Below are 19,084 nucleotides of genomic sequence, written 5' to 3'. Positions count from 1 at the left end.
TTATACAGTTACTTTAGAATGTTTGCAAAAACATAAAAATAATTGAAATTGATGGATGAGATTTTTCTTTGTAATAGTTTTACAGAGATTTTATTTACATAATAAAAAATTCAATAAATTTTAATTAAATTGTTTTAAGGGAGGTTTCAGCCCTCCCCTCGTAACACAAGTAATGATTTGAAAGTGATTTGTTTTCCAACAGACATATCTCTATTGCCATATGTTAGCCTGATGCTATATAAAAGGATTTTATCCATCCTCATCCCTTCCCTAGACACTATAGAGTTCATAGTGCATGACGCGAGGAGATTGGTGAAATCACACTAATTGAGAGAATCAAACATCGTCACTTTCCACTGTGATGAGTGTTGATATCGATTTTCATATCGAATCAAACACACATCACGGTTCTTGTTCGATGTGTCATATAATTTAATCACCCTGCTTTCGGTCAAGTAGATACATCTGGCTGCTAACGATGACAAACACTCTCCCTGCACTGCGCGAATGTTGTTTCTTTGGACAAGATACTCACTCGAGCCGTTAGAGTGAACGAAAAGACTGCAATTAGCGATGGGATTAAGTATTAAGTTTACAAGAAGGTTCGAATTTGTTTGCATGGTTTCGAATTCTCTGATTGATGATTACTTTGAAAAAAAATAATAAACTCGACCATGGACGAGATAAGTTAGAAATAAGGATCACACAAATAAGATGTAATGAAATTTCTGATCTTGTTTTTTTACAATTTTTTACATTTTCGTTTTATTTTTAATTTTTTAAATGTATGTTTTTAATTTTTTTACATATACTATTTTATTTTTATTTCATTTTAAATAAATGCCCTCAAGCTCTTTTTAGCCATTTCATTTAAAACATTTTCAGGCGGTGTTAAATTATAAAATTAGTATAACTGAATTTTTTAATTTGAAAGAGAGGAGTTTTAATTTCAAACCTTTCCTAGATCCACCATTAGTTGTATACTGATTTAATATCTGTTTTTATTTTTTCAAACTTTTTGCGGCGTAGCAGTTGGAATATTTTTTATATACTTGAAATATTTTTTTTTTTTTACTTCTGAGCTTTTTTAATGGACTAAACATATTATTATTATTATTATTATTATTATTGTTGTTGTTGTTGTTGTCGTTATTATTCACCTACAGACATTGGAACATAAACGTCATTGATAAACGCGATATATCTGCAATTTTCGATTGCATTTAGATTCACGTTGCAGTTTACTTCATCATCAGTGTACTCTTAATCTTTTTTCTCAGAGAAGAATTTTAAAAGAAATCTTAGACGCAAGAATAAACATTATCCCGTTTACGTATATTTTTCGAGTTCTGGAGAATCGATCGTGCGAGATACGCGCGAAATTGATGTATAAATTCCCCAAGCCGCGTCCTCTTTGCGCTCCCCCGCGCTCCTAATTATAATATAATTTCCACGTTAATGGCGTACCTGCTCATAGCCGCCATCATAACCCGCCGGGGTTTGCGAGGCGAAGGAGGAAGTAAAATGGAGAAGGATGGATCGCGGGGCATGTATTCTCCGAGCGTAATACGGCGCCTGAGTTTATAACCGAGTTAGCGAAATCGGCTGCTCCGCTTATTCCACAGGCGGTGAGGAAGGGAGGGGGGAGGAAGCGAAGGGAGGAGGGGGAATAACGATGCTAACCGACGGGACGCCAGGAGGAGAGCGGCGAAGAGCAGGGTGGAGTGGGGAGGGGGGTCGGGACGTTTTGATTAAATTAGGGGATGATCGCGCGAAATTAGAGACATTAAATTCCATTCCTCGTTCGGTCCCGGTGTGCGCGCGATTTTCCACGGTGTGTTTTCGAAGATTCGATACGGCTCGTGAAGAAAAGAAAATTAGGAGAATCTCTCCGAAATGAAAGTTATACCTATAGCAGGTATCAACATTTTTTACGAAAAGTATTTACAATGCTATTACGACATTTTCACATATGCACATAAAATATTGTAAAATTAGAAGATGTAAATATAAAATATAATGAAAATTTATTCATAATTATAGAGTATTAAAATATTAAATTTAATAAAAAAAATGTTTATATTCAAAATTTATTAAAATATATTTAAAATATATTGTATACATATAAAAGATATAGAGAAAAGTATGCTAAATCGTACCCCCTAAGGTAAATATTTAAATTGCAATAAACCTATCAAAGAAATTACAAAATTATTTTATTTATTTGAAAGTATGGTTATTCTTTGTCAACGATATGCGCTAAATAATAACACAAATTTATCATTGTTTCATATCGTAAATTAAAAATTTTTTTAAATAGTATTTGATACGATTTACAATACCGCGGTTTGCTAAATAAAAAAAACAAATAATTAATGCAGTAAAAAAATTAATTTAGTAAATCGTACCAGTACAATATAGTAAAAAGTTAGTGGTACGTTTTACCAAACTTCCATTGCTTTATCAAATTTGTGAATAAAAAAATAATCTTAAAACATTTTGTCGATTTTTCAACGCTTCCATATACAGGATTAAATAAGATGAAAAAATGCTTTAATAATAAGTTTAATTGCTTATCTTCCTCAATGTGATAGCTTAACCACGGGTGCCGAATATTACATGAATATCACACAAAATAAATTTATGAACTTAACCCATCAACGGATTGCTTGAAAAGGAAACAAACATTGCGGCATTTGAGTGAGGTTAGCTGCGATACAACCTTACAAACGATACAAGCGTTAATACTTTAAAATATTTTAACTCTGTTTCGGAGAAATACAGTAGAGATACAATTTAACAAACGATACGATTTAACATTCTTTCCCCTTATATGTATATTAAAATATATTCAAAATATATTGAAAATATATATTTAAATTTCATGTGTTAAAAATAAAATGAATATAAAAATCACCCTTAATCCTCCCTCCCTTCTCGCCATCTTCTATTTTAAATTTTATTCTACAAAAATGGTTCTACGATGAATGATTTTTAATAATGACGTTTGTGCGCGCTTTAATCGCATCGTAAATGAACTATCGTGTAAAGTAAAACTCCGGAAAAGGAAAAAAGGAAGAAGCAAAACGACGTCTGTATCAGTTCGTCGCGGTAAGCGATGCGGGAAGAAATTTTTTTTACGGAAGCGCTCGATGCGACGTGATCGTTGTATGTTATTTTTTTTTCATAAGAGCCTAAAAAAGGTAAAAGAACAGGAAGCGGGAAGCGTCAGGCTCCTGCCGGTCGAAGTGCTCCTCGATCGGCGTAAGATTTTTAAGGCAAGCTTTTCAAGTGTGACGCGCCTAATTTCGTTCTAATTCCGGCACTTGTCACTCGTTTTTTAATTGCCGCTTAAGCTGTCGGAAAAGTTAAAGTGTCGGTTTTTTTTCAATGCGATGTAAAAAAAACCTACCGGAAGAAATAGAACAGGATAAATGCACTAGTTGACGATTACTAGTAGTGTCACTAAATTATTGTTTTATAGTTATATAATTATATAATTTATAGTTATATAATTATATATTTTACAATTATATAGTTATATAGCATTATAATGAAATAGTTATATAGTTTTACACAGTTTATAATTATATAGTAATTTAAGAAATTCTACGATATATAATTATAGTTTATAGATAGTTATGTAATTATATAATTTATATGTATATACAGTTATAATTTATGGTTATATAGTTTATATATAGTATAATTTAAAAAATTCCACGATGATTACTTAGAAAAAAGAAATGCATAGTTATAAAAGAAATGTATAGTTATATTTTACACACGAAAAATTATATTATATTAGAGTTTTTATTAATGCGCGCATCTCTCTCAATAAGAAAAAAGAGAGAATAAAATAAAATAATTTTTAAATTAATTGCTAAAATAATTTGTAAAGAAAAACTTTAAATAGCAGGACGACACAATAGATGTAGACGGTTACTTAGACGGTTCGCGAGAATGAATATTTCAATTTGTTATATTCTCTTCCGCGCATATATACCTCTGGGAATACAGGGTAAGAGATCGTTAAGGCGTTAAGAGAAGATCGAGGAGCTCTGGCGGCGAAATTACATTTTTTAATTATGGCTGAAGCAAGTTCATAATTGGTGCTCACTACGCGGGGGATGAAACTTATTAGTCGGCAAGGTTTTACCGCTATAAGGAATGTAACATGGCCGCCTTGCGGAAGGATATCGTCGAGGTCGACTTTGCCAGGGGCGCATCAGCCCCTGACTTTCGAAATATCTTCGAAGATCTTGTCACGTAGTTTTATCGTTTGTGCAAATCGCTTATACAAAATTATTTCTTTTCTCGTGTACAATTTTTTTTCATTTATATTATGCACCTTAAATTAATATACACTTCTAATCTAATTATTTTTTTATAATTTATACTTAAAATTGAATAATTCTTAATTAATTTATCAACGTCTTTAATTCATTGATGTCTGTTCAAAAATGTTCAGAGATTACAAAGAGATATCGTATTTATTATACAATATATATATATATATATATATATATATATATAATTTTAAAATAAAAATATTTAGAAAATAGATAGTTTCTTTTGTGATTAGATTATTTATACAAAATGTGTAAAAAGTAATCATATAGCTTTTATGTGTGTATGTGTGTGTTTTACAATTCTAAAATAATATTATTTCAAACCAGAGAAAGAAATAATTATTGCAGATTTTTATCTCTTTCATTAGTCGGCAAGAAAAGGCCAACGTTTTATTTGCCACGCACTAAACGCCGAGATTATTTGTGCGGATCTAGGATGATTGATAAAGCGGAAAAATTCACAGAACCAGAGGGAGAATAGGAGCGTCCCTGACGCTAATCTCGAGTTAGATGGCAACATTTTCTTGTAGACACCGAATGTACGGATGAGCTCGTACAGCGCTTCGCCGTTACGATGTTCTAAGTAAACGTGTGTGTATGCCTTTACATGTGTATAGGTAACTGTATATACATATGTGTGTGTACGCTCTCTACAGCAAGGTCCAAGAAAAACCATAGGTTTACTAGGAGCGCCAAATTTCAACTAAGATTATATATATAAGATTTTATAATTTATATTTATTGTTAGATAATTATATTATTAATTTAAAAAATTGATACATTATGGATAACAAACTTATACGGCGTATTCTTTACGTCAAAATAAAGAAAAAAGTTTATACATATACACCCATAATAAAAAATGAGTGGTTACGAAGTATAGTAAAACAAAGTTTATGCTAATTATTAAATAATCATATTAAATAATCATATAAGTTATTAAATATTATTAAATAATCGCATATAAGTAAGCACATAAGAAACGTTCAAAATGGCCGCCATTTGATTGAAGACAATCATTGACACGAAATAAGGACGGAAATAAGGATTGTCGAATCATTTCAAAGGTTCCGGGACGATTTCGTATGATGTCACAAGCATTAGTAATGCGTTTTGGCATAACATCTCTTCATTATCAATAGATTGCAAATACACTAGATGTTTTAAATGTCTTCATATAGATAAAAATCTAGCTGTCTTCATCAAATGATCATTTGAAGCGAGTTTAGTGTTCACTTATATATGATTATTTCATAATAATAACGTGTTAATAAACTTTGTTTTACTATAACTTCGCAACCACTTATTTTTAACTATAGGTATATGTATATACAAACGGTTTTTCTTTATTTTGACTCAAGGAATACGCCTTAGAAGTTTGTCCAAGTATTTCGTAAACACCCTGTATATGTGTGTGTGTGTGTGTGTGTGTGTGTATGTACTTTTGTATTGTGCGCACATATACATATATATTCTCTACACGCTCCTATCCAGCGAGTATCTGGAAACATCACTGGGGAAAGATCGGGAATTGGGGAGAGAGAGGGTGGACTTTGGCGTAAGGTGGTAGGTGGCAATAAGGCGCTGGGCACCGCGCTGTTACGATCTCTGATCTGGGCGAACATGTGTATATATTGTAGTCGGTGATACACCCACGCGAAACGCGATATGTATGTTGAATGGATCGTTGGACTCGCGCGAGCGTAGATACACCATAATACGTCCTTATCGCGTAATGATAGTAGATAAGGGATGGGAGGGGGGGGGAGAGAAAATTGTCTCGTAATTCGCGACGATTTTCTCTAAAGAACCTTTTGCCGAACAATTATAATAATTTCCGACGAAAATACTTTTCACAAGATGATAAATAAAATTATCTACAAGTAAAAAATAATTAATGATTGGAAGGATGATGTGTGTCGTTAAATATATAAAAATAGTATAACCTAATATATACCTATATAACTTATAAATACTATAAAATGGAGCGGAGTAAATTTAATTAATGAGAAGGAATGGATTAATTTCGAATTGTTTGGAAAATCGTCGCAAGCAGCAACGTTGGAAAAGTAAGGCGTGCGCTACATATTGTATATAACAGCGTATATACATCGAAACATCCAGCGGCCATGATGGCTCTGGTCTCTCTCGCTTATCAGCGCGGAGGGAGAGGAGAGATATCCGGTCGATACTCTTTGGAGAGCGAAGGGAGGAAGTCCGTATAAGCTCCCTTTCACCCCCCGAGCCAGCACAACGCGAAAACGGATAAAGAGGGGGTTGATTCACCACTCCTTGTTCGGTGCTCGCCGACGATTGGCTCTGGCAGCACGGAGGGTCGTGGGCGGTGCGATTGCGTCGAAGGATAAAGGAGGACAAGAGAGGATCTCTCGGGGTAAGAGAGACTACGGACCTAAGGATATACCTGTGGACACGGGGGGTAGTAGCATTTATACTGTTCAAACAAAGAAGAGAGGGTGGAAGAGAGATTAAGAGCAAGCAGGGACTATAAGCGGATAAATTTCTTTCGCCTTCACTCGGTATTATTTGGTTCGTATATACATATACTGATTGTACAATACTATGGGCCAGTTTCACCATCTCCGGTTAATTTAATCGGCCGATTAAATTTAAGAATTATCAACTGCAAAGCTTAAAACTGATCAACTTTATCCACATTTATAATAAGATGTCTGTGCTTGACAACTCTTAAATTTAATCGGTCGATTAAGATGATCGAAGATGGTAAAACTGGCCCTATCCTTTGACTTACGTCTGATAGATTTAGACAGATTGGCTTAGGTTTAGGTCATTGAATGTCGTTACACGCAAGATATAAGGATAGCATTATTATACTCCGTTTTCTAATGAGTTATTCTATACCCTCTAATCGCACGAATTTAATTTTATCATATTAATATAAGATAAAATCTTGTAAGATTATTTAACCCTTCTATACGCATCAGGTATCCAAAACAACTTTAAAACGTTAAAAAATGCGTCGGAACTTTGTTCTGCTCCAAATAAATTATTGTACAAAGGGCCTTTGTGTATATTCGAAAATTTCCTAAAATATAACGGGAAAGAATGCCCGATGCCCAGCAGCTGCAATAAAGAAATTGTTGTAGTGTCAAAAACACGCAGTTGGTGTCCGAGTATCCATGTATTGATGGAAAGGTAAAAAGTTATGCGTTGACAGAAGGGTTAATCAAAGTGTATTACGGCTAACCATAAAATTGAAAATGTCATCTCGCTTTAGAAAAGCTCTTTTTTGCTTGTCAATGATTAGATGAGGTATAAATGACTGAAACTTAGAAAATGGGGAGGGAAGGGAATAATATACATATGCTAAAACATACTATAGGTACATTCCGTTTCACGCATGATGCGCATAAAGTGACAAAAAATCTATAGTTCACGTCACGCATAATATAGATCTTCTGTTGTTTCATGCGCATCATACGTGAAACGGAATGTACCTTATATCGGATAAGTATAAGTGATTGAAATTGATTTTCCTTGTGCAACACTGTTATCTTTCCATCTTCCTTCTCCCCTTCCTTCTTTCCGCGAATCGTGAAACGCCATCATCAAGCATTCATAACTTCTATATAATGTCTTTCTCATTGCCAGAGGAAAATTCGCCTCTCTCTTTTATCCGCCCTTGAATTATCCGATTAAATTAAAATTCTTGCGTTTTTTATTATAATCTTTTTTTTTATAAATACTTTAATAACTAAAAAAAAAAATATATATATATATATATATAATTCAAGAAATATGATTAAATTTTTTTAACGTTTATATCAAGCATTAATTGCCTGGTGGCCAATCTGACAGTCGTTAAATGCTCAAATTATTCCCCTAATTTTTTCCGTAATTACTACGTATAATTCGAAAAAAGAATCTTATTAACTTGACTCTGAATTTTGTTCTTATAAAGAAGTTATTCTCGCATTTAGAAAACGAGAAATTCGTTTGTTAAATACACTCGTTAAGAACGGAGCACTAAAAAGAATGAAATATTATTGACCAATTTGGAAAGTTCATTTGGAAGAAAATAAATTTCAGTGATCATGCTGCGATGTAATAACCGAGTTTATTGTCGTGTTAAATCGTCTTTAAGAAACTCATCGATGTTCGAAGAAGCTGAATGGAGACAAAGATAGAAAATGACAGAAAAGTAGATGACCTTTTTTTTCAAACTCTAGAAGGTTTTTTCTAATACCATAAAATACTACATAACACTTCGGTTGAAATTATTATAATCCCTGTATACCCTATATAGATCAGAAATTACCTCCTCATAAAACATCAATACATTATTTCATTTTTTTTTTTTTATTAACTGCCACTTTTTATATCACCATTTGCCGAAATTTGATCAATTTAGATTTAGAAGAATTAATTAATTGCAAATTGTTTATTTATGCGAATAATTTTCTGACTGGCGTGTCAACCAAATTGACGAACCGGATACGGTGGGGGGTCCGGACTATCGACTTCGTGTATAGAGCTGTACTGAAAGAGAACGATGCGGCACGTCGTTCAGCGGCCTCCGTTCAGCGGCACGTGCTGACATATGGGTTTTCGGGGCTTTGCTGGTATCTACTGAGGTCTTTGTGCGGGGGTGGTAAATGGGATGTCATCGTGTTAAATGGTCCTGATGCTCGGGAGAGCAATGCCGATCCATTGAAAGGCTCCCGGACCAATTCTTGCGGCTAATTCTAGCCGTTTATACGTTTAATTGCCTCTGCGAGGCCACCTGGACCACCACCGGTGGACGCGCGAGATGTTAGGAGCGGATTTGAGGATCCCCTTAACGGCGGGCGCGTTTAACATCTCGAGCATGTGACCGGTCGCGACGCGACTCTGGTCTCACCTCGTCACTTCCCGAAGTTATTGATTTACGAGAGAGCAACGTTTCTCTCTCTCTCTCTCTTTTCGTACACGCCGACGCATTTAGACACGGTAATTCGGTTGGTCACCCGAATGGCCCGTCCAAGTAATTTATGTGAAAATCAAAGCGTTAGGGTATAAACACACAAACTTGCATAGCGCATAAACATATACATAAGAAAATTGATTAGTCCATAAACGTATGCATGTATGTATGTACGTATGTATGTTGATGTTTGTTGAAATTGTCCATTATCCAATCTTTTAATAAAGGTGTGAATTAGAAATGCAATTGCATTTAGATAGTTAAATTTGAAATATATGTATAGTCAATTATACTTTGAATTATACTTTGAATTTACTAACTTACGTATATCTAGAGAATAAACAAAAGAGAATACTAGTGATTTATTTTAAATGTCTTTCGTTCTATTTTAATCTAGCTGGTTTATTGAAAAAGGTTAATATTGCATAACGCGATCAAGTTATTATTTTAAAGATAATACTACACGACGAAAGAATCGAAAAAAAACACGTGCGCACAAAACTCCGAAATTAATCCCCGTTGCAGTAGGAGGAAAAAGAAGTGTCTCTCGTCAAAGTGTCGTCGTTATCAACGTACTATTCGTCCCTCACTTGACGGGTCGTAAATCGTGTATCGACAGTCCGTGCAAAAGCGTGGAAAAAGGCAGTAGCGAAATAAAGAAATTAATGAAGCGCCCAAAATTAATGGCGTTCGAAATCCGAAATTCTAAACGGTTACAAAAAAACATGTCAAATTAGAAATTGTATAAGAGAAAGAAAAAATGAAAAATAATACTATTTGAAGAAGAAACAGCCGAATCATTAAAATATAAAGTAATTTTTCAAGATCATTTGAAGGTTAATCTAGTTTTTTAAACGGAACTACTCTAATTTTTTTTATAAATCGATTTCTCGTAATATTTGGCATAAAAAGATATAAGGATAGGATAAGGAAAGATATAAGGATGATCAAAAAGTGAATAATTTGCGAGATACTTTAATTTGACATAATTTTAATAAACTATGAAATATCTCATAAAGTATTCATTTTTCGATGATTTTATCTTAATGCACAAAGCATACCTTTATGCATAAAATAATGAGAAGAATTAATTGGTATAAGAAAACATACAGTTGTTTTTAAGTATATAATTTGCAATTAGCAATTACATATTTAAAATAGAACATCATGTATTTAAGTTACTTTTATTAGACTGTTTCTTTTTCAAATGCTATTAATCTTCCATTTTTCTTTTCTCTTCTACGATTTATAATTCGAAATTTATTTTTGAAAAAATTTCGGACAATAATAATATATATATATATATATGTATATATATATATATACAATATATTAATATATATATTATTTATTTTTACTAGACTTTACTGTTATTTTTCCAAATGCTATTATGTTCCATTTTGCTTTTCTCTTATGTGTGTGTGTGACTTACAGTTTGCAATTTTTTTTTTTTTTAATTTTAGACACTAAAAATCACACAAGAAGAAAGAAAATGAATTCGTTTAAAGAAAGTACATTTTTGGATCATTAATTAGAGAAAATTAATGAATTATTATGTATATATTATATATATTAAATATTAATATTGTATAATGACATTAAATTTCCTCTACTGATCCAAGTGTTCTTCTTTTAAACGCTCTTATTTTCCATTTTCTTTCTTCTTATACGATTTTTATTATCTAAAATTTTTTCAAAAAATAAATTTCTTTTTACTAATAAAATAGTAAATATTTTTACTAACAAACATTTCGTTTTACTAATAAAAATATAGACATATGTAACAAATGCGGAGATGCCAATTTAATAAACGTTATATATACGAAATATTTATTTTTTTGTAGCTATATTATATTGCAAGAAAATATATGTATTTTCTTGATAGTCTCAATTTCTAAAATAATCTTAAAATTATTTTTTTAAATAAAACGTGTCATCAATTATCACTTGTTATCAATTTCTCAATAATGTCTTGTATTATTTTTGTTATTAAAAAAAAACCTCTATGGTTACGTAATAAACAAATATAATAATCTAATGCGGAAGATTAGTATATAAAGATTTATTACCAGTTTTGTGAAAAATAAACAATCAGTCTTCAAACATTATAGAAAAAAAATAACGATAGACGTCAACTAGTAATATAATTATCTATTAAAAACAAGTATAAGAAAGTATATATAATAAATATCTTCAACCAACCATCGATATATAATACGATCTTAATTAGACATAATCGAGAATAGGTGATATTAATAAATCACCGGCAAAATCACAAGAATGCAGAATAAGTAAGCAATTAGCGAAATGAGAAAAGAAGAGAGGTGATGAGAAAAATGGCCGGACGTCGGGGCTGGGCGACGGATTGCGCCGCGATTTCCCGGAAAATGAATGCAATAAATAAAGCCGGCCGGCCAATAATTCCGTCGCGATCGAACGACGAGAGTTTTTTCATCGGCATCGCGCGCGTGAGAGAAAGAGAGAAAAAGAGCAGGATAGAAGCGGGAAAGGAAGGAGAATGAGAGAATGAGAACAAGAAGGAGTAAGAAGAAGGGGTGAGGGAGAAAGCAGACGAGGAAACGCGAAAACCTCTGCGAGCAAAGGAGGGTGGAAGGGGGGAGGGACGTGTGGCGCGTGTTCGGGCAGTTTGTAATCAAATTTAAAATTCCCAGCGCGGAGGAGGCTGATGAAAGAGTAACCAACCGACTCGATCGAAACGGGTCGTCCACGGGGTTCGTCACGTGACGCCGAATAAACGGGAGGACGCTCCGATGCTCTCTTCCGCGCGAAGTCTCGCGCGCGCGTCAACTAACCCTCTATCCTCTACCTCTCCCCCTCTCATCCCTCTCTCTCTCTCTCTCTCTCACTCTCGAACGCTGAATTTCCCTAGGGGGCGGTGGGCGCCGAGATGGTACCGGAGGCCGTATAAAAAGTTCGCCGTGGACGAGGGGCTCGACATCACCGAGGTACCATTAGGGAGATAGAGGGGGGATCGAAGCGGATATAATTTCAATAAACTCGATACTGTGATCGCGTGAAAATGAGCTTCGTACATATTTATTACTGATATATGTTTTTCCGTGTCCATATAGCATCGGCGGAGATTAATATAACTTCAAAAAGATCCGATGATATACATATATATACAATATATTATGTATACATATATGTATAAGTATATATATGTATATATATGTATGCGAACATATAAAATCAAAAAATAATATTTTAAACTTACGTGGAAAAAACATGGTTTATAAATATTTCAAGTGTTTTCAAATCAAGGTCACACATAGCTTCGTATAGAAGCGATCGACTCGTGCTCGACACATCACACTTAAATACTGAATATAGCCGAATATGATTTTATCGAAGTTAAATCTTTCGATATTATAAATTGCTATAAAAAAAGAAAACATATATAAACGCCATCTAACGATGAAAAATGTCAAAATATATGTTTATCAGTTTACGATAATAAAATCTGCACACATACCTATATTTTGCTGTAGATAAAGTAGATCTCGTGATTAGCATTATCTCTTCACATCCCAGTTCTGCATTAATAAAAAATAAGAAATAATTAATAGGTCAAACAAGATAACCAATAAGCAATTAAAATTTTTTATAGACATTTTCATTAAATTGTTTTATTTTATACGATGAAAATAATAATAATACCTTTATAATGTACATGTATTGCAGATATATCTATGCAAGATTTATATATATATAAATTTATTTTAATAATGACCACTTAAGCTGTTCTTTAGCCGATTGCAGTACCTGAAAGAAAAAAGACAATTCGTGTCATATATATAAATTATAACACGAGTAACTATAATAATGGGCTAATTAAGAGCCTAACATGGTAATTAGTATTATTTCTTTGTAAAAATAATTATTTTTACACAAAGAAATAATAATAAAGTTACTTTTAATATTCAGAGTCTTTTAATTCTCTATATATTATATATATTTTATAAATATATATATATATAAATCAAATTTATAACTTTCAATTTATAACTTTCAACTTACAATAAAAATTATATATAAAATATATAAAAATATATAAATTATATATAATTTTATATATATATATATATAATTATATAGAAAATATATAGAAAAATATATAGAAAAATTAAAGCATTACTTGTGCTACTGTTTGTTCCCCAAGTGGAATGTCATCCGTTCGCAATGCTACCCTTTGTACTACACTCGACGCGTCCGCATCCAGAATTATACTGAAAAAAATTAATCCCTTATCATATCACTTCAAAATTTGTTAAATAATAATTCTATTTACCCGCCATCACAAATTTCATCCATCGCCAGCATTACTATGTCCAAACTATCCAATACTGCTCTCTTTTCGACATTCTTCCGGAGAATCTGACTAACAGAGTCGTATAAGCAGTTGAGAACACTCATAAGAATTAACTGAAACCAACCCAGTACATATTAGGTAATTGTGATAAAGTTTAAAGCTATTTAATGATTATACAAACCTCGTTTTCATGCGAACTACCCATAACATAGAAAAACAAGTCCACATTACTTCTGTAAACACATGTTAAACCGTCCAACATAATAATCTCAGCATTCGCCCTGTGTGTTTTACTAAACAGATTCTTCTCAAACGTTTTTTGCTCTTTTGACGTTGGAAATACATTCTTGTCATAATACTTTGCCAGAATTCGATTGCCATCGTTGTCGAGGATGGCCATTCCTTTGACCGTGTACAATGTAGGTTCCTATTAATTTTCAACATCCAATCTTTAATTTGTAATAAATAAAATTATAGATATATTCACACATAAACACACACACATACACACAGATCTACATATGTTAGTGCAGTATATAAAATCATGAGATTTAGAATAATAATTTTAATGTGGTTTCAAATTATTACAATCTTGTTTTTGCATTAAAAACAAACCGAAAAATGAAATAAAATAGAAATTAAATAAACTAATAAAATTAAATAGAAATAAATAAAAAAATAATACAATTAAATAAAAATAAAATTAATTAAATAAAAGTTAAAAGAATTTTTTTTAATCGGAAATCCAAACTCCAGCTTTATAAAATTATCCAATACATATACACCTAAACTTTATGTTTTTTCCTTATTCTCGCTCTCTTTATAATCAATGTACCATAATTAGGTTATGTTGCACAATCCAATATTCACTATGGTTTGTGCTAGAAACGTAAGTATATCACTTTTGCCACAAACATGTGTTACATACAGAATCGGTTAACATTTATTTTAAAAACCTACCAAAAGTTGACCATCCATGTTTACGTCAAACTCTTGTCAAATTTTGACCGATGAACCGATCTCGACGTGTCCAGCAGTGCTGCTAAATATGAAATTCCCTAGAATGTACGAAAAATCTGCGCATGCGAAAAAATTAATTTTATTTACATAATTTTTTTGAAATATATAAATTCTTTCATATACATTGTTAAATTTCATTATTACAAAAGACTTTATACGAGGAATAAATAAAAAGAACATTATATCTACATTCATATACATATATACATATACATATGACAATAAATTGTTAAAATCATGAAAAGCAATATTACTTTACATTTTGATCGAAGAAAAAGGTAGCGGACTTATCTTTCTTTAAAGTTTCCTTTTACTTCGGGCACTAATCACTCTTTAGGAACTTTGTAAACTTGCGGAAGAATTCTGGTCCGTTCCAATAACCCCTGCAAAGCATTGATAACGTAAAATTTAAAATTCCGCATGTATACATTTGCAATCATATCATTGTTTATTTATATAAATTAATCTCACCTCAACATCAAGTGCCAGTATATAAACGGGAAGACATACTTTTTCAGCAAAAACATAGAATATAATTCTTTGCTTTGATCCACTGGAAAAGTCTCCAAAGGCTGCAAATTGTAGTCAAACTCTGCCAGAATGCATTTGCCATAACCAGTAACCAAAGGACATGAAGCGTAACCATTGTAAACCATCGTCATTGGTTTACCAGCTAAATCATCCATGATATTCTGATATAACACCTTCCCCTGCGCAGCTGTACAACAAATATTGTATTTATAAGCTATATATATATATATATATATATATATATATATATATAAAATCTTTAATATATAATCTTTATATATATCTATTACATTCTAATAATATCACATAATAGAACATCATACACACAGACTAAGATAAAAAATGTGAGTGCTACTGCTATATTAATATTGACTAACTTAAATTCCGACCAGTATTTAATCAATTCGATGAACATGAACAAATTGTAACTAAGAAACACAGCGACTGATAAGACACAAGTAAGTGTCGAAACGTATCGCGAAATTTAATCATTGTATATCATGTATTAAAATATATTTATTAAGCATTAACCATTATCTGCTCGTTAATAAAGCCTTTGTACATTTTTAATTATTTCCAAATTGTCACGAGCTACATTCATATTAATTAATTATTATATCTATTACATTTATTATTACTTTACCTATTGCAGCCATTGTTTTAGAATTCGGAGTATTTGTACAATCGCCTATGCCAAATATATTTGAATATTTTGTGTGTTGCAGCGTTTTAGGATCGACGCTAAGAAATCCAGCTTCATTAGTCAATATCGGATGTTCTTTCAAAATTGTAAGAGGTCCCATCGGAGGCGTTACATGAAGAAAAGAATACTGGTACAATAATGAAAATTATTGAAATATTTATCGTAATATGTATTCAAGCAAATTGTACTTTTATTTCAGATAAAGAACATACGTCTTGTATCAATGTCTCTCCCGGCGAGTTTAATTTCTCAAATGTGACCTGTCTTTTGTTCGAGTCTATCTTCACCAGATTTGTTTGAAGATTGACAGTAATGTTTCTCTTCTTACAAACATTCCAGAGAGAATCAGCATATTTTTTAACTCCAAATATAACGGGCAATGCCGTATTATATACAACGTCAATGTTGTTACGTAAATTGTGCTTTAAGTAAGATAAATCAGAATTCTCTTCTTCTCTAAATTAATAATCTATATCTATATTAATAATCTAATTTTTCAGAGATATACCTTGCGAAAGTACTCCTCGGCAATGTAAGCAATTTTTTGCGGCGCACCTGGGCATTTGACTGGTGTATTCGGAAACGTAAATATTGCAGTTCCTGATTCAACCTTTTTAATTTTCTCATAAACTTGAGGTACAGTATCAGGCCCATAAATAGAGCAGACTTGTGCATCGGGATTGTATAAACTCTCTACTAAACCTGGAATCTGTTAAACATATTTTTATTATTGTATGAATGTTTAAATAATCATATATCAATGAGTATTACTATTTTACTATATCGTACTTTATCCCAATATAATTGCAAGCCTAGCGCAACAATCATAATGTCATATTCTATAGTATCTCCATGATGTGTCAATACTTTATTAACATCTGGTTGGAACTCAACAGCAGAAGCTTTCAGCCATTTTGCTTTCTTTGGCAGAACGTTTTTCATATACTCCTTCGATGAATTAAAAGAACTGATGCCACCACCAACCAAAGTAAACAAGGGTTGATAATAATGAACCTAAAGAGATGACTTTTTATTAAAATATGCATATAAATTATTTATATGTAATATGTTTGAATTCTTTTAACTTACATCACTGGGTTCCAGCACAATAACTTGCCCTGGAGCGTCAAATTTTTTTGACAGCTTTGCAGCCATTGAGCAGCCGCCAGTACCACCTCCAACCACTAAGATTTTACAGCTATAAATGCGATAAATTTATACCTCAAACATGAGAATGGCACAGCTTTTTTTTTTATAAAACATTATACTTACATATGATGGATTTGCCTGTATTCATTTCTAAACGATACCCTTCTAGATAGTAATGTGAGATTCCGTGACAATAGTGGATGGAACATTGTGTATCGTAAGAGTTATTAAAAGTTATTAAATATACCTCTGTGTGCAAGTATAATTTACAACCGTCTATGTAACATTCAACCTACAAAATATTTTCCAATTTTTTCAAAAATTTTAATATATTCCATCAAATGGACAGTAAAAGAAGATCGCATAACTCCAGATTATATGACAAATACGTGCGACGTAATAGAAATCATCGTGAATTATAAATTAATACCCTACCTATGAGAGTTATCTGTATTTGTTATTTACATATTGGATGTTTGACTTTTTTTTTATTAGGATATTTAACGTGCCATCAACCGAATAAAATTGTTTTTCGACTTTTTTGATATACCAATTTCTTTTGTATTTAGTGCTGATTCTCTCTTCTTCTTCTTCTTCTTCTTAATTCTTTTCTTCTTCTTTTCTTCTAATACTTCTCCTCTTCCTTAGATTAAATACTTGATATGGGGTCAAAAATAAAGTCAAAACAGAAAATACGCACGAAATACATAATTTTGAATTTTTCTGTAGTTCTATGGAGGTTAATCTCTCCCAATCTCGAGAGCTTATTGTGATAAACGGACCATCGTGATTTCGAACCACTTGAAAAAGAATTAATCAAAGTCTCCCTCGATGTTTACATTGCAACTCTTCATGAATGTAATACGACACGTACATTACGGAAAAAAATTGCATAACCTTGGAAGGAGAAATAAGATAAGAGCACAATGCATCTCTCTTTCTCTCTCGCAGAAAGAAACAACTGTGCACTAAATAAGATACGGAACTTTATTCGAAGAATTCAATGAGAGAAAAAATATATAAGTTTTAATTGCGTTAATTTTGTTCATTCTATTTAAATACATGCGCACACAAAATTCTCGAAATGCCACAAATTAATAATAAAAAAAAAAAATTACAAAATTAATTTCAGTAATTACAAGACAAATTAATTAATAAATCATAGAATAATATATGATGTGTGATTTTAATAAAATTTTTTTAGTGTATATAAAAAGAAGAAGTCTCATCTCAAAGAAATAAACTTTTACACAGAATCCTAGAAATCCATCACTGATCTACTCAAGATATGCGCATGCGCATTTTCGAGATTTAAAAATTGCGCGATTGATAAATAAAATATATATATGTAATAATATATGATATATAACATATGATTTTAATAAAACTTTTTTAGTGTATTAAAAAGAAGAGGTCTTATCTCTAAAAGAAATAACTTTATATGCATATAGAATTCTACAAATCTGTCACAGATTCACAGATCTACTCAAGATATGCGCATGCGTATTTTCAAGATTTAAAAATTGTGCGATTGATAAGTAAAATATATATACATATATGTAATAATATATATATGATATATAACATGTGATTTTAATAAAATTTTTTTAGTGTATTAAAAATAAGAAGTTTTATCTAAAGAAATAACTTTACGCATATATAGAATATCCTACAAATCCGTCACTGATCTACTCAAGATATACGCATGCGCATTTTCGAGATTTAAAAATTGCGCAATTGATAAGTAAAATATATATATGTAAGGGCCAATTTCATCAACGTCGGTTAACTTTAACCTCCGGTTAAACTATATCTTTGTCTCTTTTCAGATACGTTCATAAAAAAAAAAGACAAAGATATGTATATAATTTAATCGGAGATTAAAGTTAATAACCGATGACGTTGGTGAAATTGGCCTTTAATAAGTGATATAAATAATGAAGATTAATATATATATATATGTACGAGAGATAAGCACAAGAGAGGGTGATAAAAAATAAAGAGCCTTCGGTGTTATATATTTTTATGATCGTTTGTTATTTCTCTCTTTATTG

At 31.7% G+C, this 19,084-nt stretch overlaps 3 protein-coding genes across 4 annotated transcripts in view; all 3 read right to left on the bottom strand.

The window, feature by feature from the left end:
• The window catches only part of Eve (segmentation protein even-skipped), a 28,081-nt gene extending 15,464 nt beyond the window's left edge, over nucleotides 1-12,617 (bottom strand). Inside the window, exon 1 of the mRNA XM_083036093.1 lies at nucleotides 12,533-12,617. Within this exon, the coding sequence (XP_082892219.1) occupies nucleotides 12,533-12,588 (56 nt within the window). The 5' untranslated portion in view covers nucleotides 12,589-12,617. The remainder of the gene's footprint in view (nucleotides 1-12,532) is intronic.
• A 215-nt stretch (nucleotides 12,618-12,832) lies between these two features.
• Nucleotides 12,833-14,740, bottom strand: Zetacop (COPI coat complex subunit zeta). Of its 2 annotated transcripts, XR_014425155.1 has the most exons (6): nucleotides 14,588-14,740; nucleotides 13,809-14,054; nucleotides 13,607-13,740; nucleotides 13,454-13,544; nucleotides 12,976-13,080; nucleotides 12,833-12,851 (listed from the first exon to the last, which is right to left on the bottom strand). XR_014425155.1 is itself a non-coding variant. In XM_083036096.1 (5 exons), the coding sequence occupies exons 1-5, from the start codon at nucleotides 14,603-14,605 to the stop codon at nucleotides 13,033-13,035; spliced, it is 537 nt and encodes a 178-aa protein (XP_082892222.1). In that variant the 5' UTR covers nucleotides 14,606-14,740; the 3' UTR covers nucleotides 12,916-13,032. The 2 variants fall into 2 exon arrangements, 1 of the variants encoding a protein (XP_082892222.1); XM_083036096.1 differs by lacking the exon at nucleotides 12,833-12,851 and having other exon boundaries at nucleotides 12,916-13,080.
• An 86-nt stretch (nucleotides 14,741-14,826) lies between these two features.
• On the bottom strand, nucleotides 14,827-18,073 carry Sqor (Sulfide quinone oxidoreductase). Its single transcript, XM_083036092.1, has 9 exons — nucleotides 17,466-18,073; nucleotides 17,154-17,322; nucleotides 16,971-17,079; nucleotides 16,671-16,895; nucleotides 16,390-16,590; nucleotides 16,094-16,303; nucleotides 15,822-16,008; nucleotides 15,119-15,365; nucleotides 14,827-15,030 (listed from the first exon to the last, which is right to left on the bottom strand). Exons 2-9 carry the CDS (start codon nucleotides 17,237-17,239, stop codon nucleotides 14,970-14,972), a joined length of 1,326 nt encoding a protein of 441 aa, XP_082892218.1. The 5' UTR covers nucleotides 17,240-17,322; nucleotides 17,466-18,073; the 3' UTR covers nucleotides 14,827-14,969.
• Nucleotides 18,074-19,084: the final 1,011 nt, after the last annotated feature.

The sequence above is a fragment of the Prenolepis imparis genome, unplaced genomic scaffold, assembly GCF_030444845.1.
Source record: "Prenolepis imparis isolate NDT839.2.m4 unplaced genomic scaffold, iyPreImpa1.0 SCAF_4, whole genome shotgun sequence".
Classification (NCBI taxonomy): Eukaryota; Metazoa; Arthropoda; class Insecta; order Hymenoptera; family Formicidae; genus Prenolepis; species Prenolepis imparis.
Note: the sequence above shows the minus strand (reverse complement) of the source record. Positions and strands in the feature narration are given on the sequence as shown.

Bases quoted from the DNA above. Each gene is read 5' to 3' on its own strand.
- Zetacop (XM_083036096.1), bottom strand. The intron at 13,741-13,808 runs GTTTGTATAATC...GGTTGGTTTCAG, and splicing joins GTAGTTCGCATGAAAACGAG to TTAATTCTTATGAGTGTTCT. The intron at 13,081-13,453 runs GTAATGCTTTAA...TTTTTCTTTCAG, and splicing joins GGGAACAAACAGTAGCACAA to GTACTGCAATCGGCTAAAGA.
- Sqor (XM_083036092.1), bottom strand. From the start codon at position 17,239: ATGTTCCATCCACTATTGTCACGGAATCTCACATTACTATCTAGAAGG. The intron at 16,304-16,389 runs GTATATCTCTGA...TCTTACTTAAAG, and splicing joins CCGAGGAGTACTTTCGCAAG to CACAATTTACGTAACAACAT. The intron at 16,009-16,093 runs GTATGTTCTTTA...TTATTGTACCAG, and splicing joins GAGAGACATTGATACAAGAC to TATTCTTTTCTTCATGTAAC.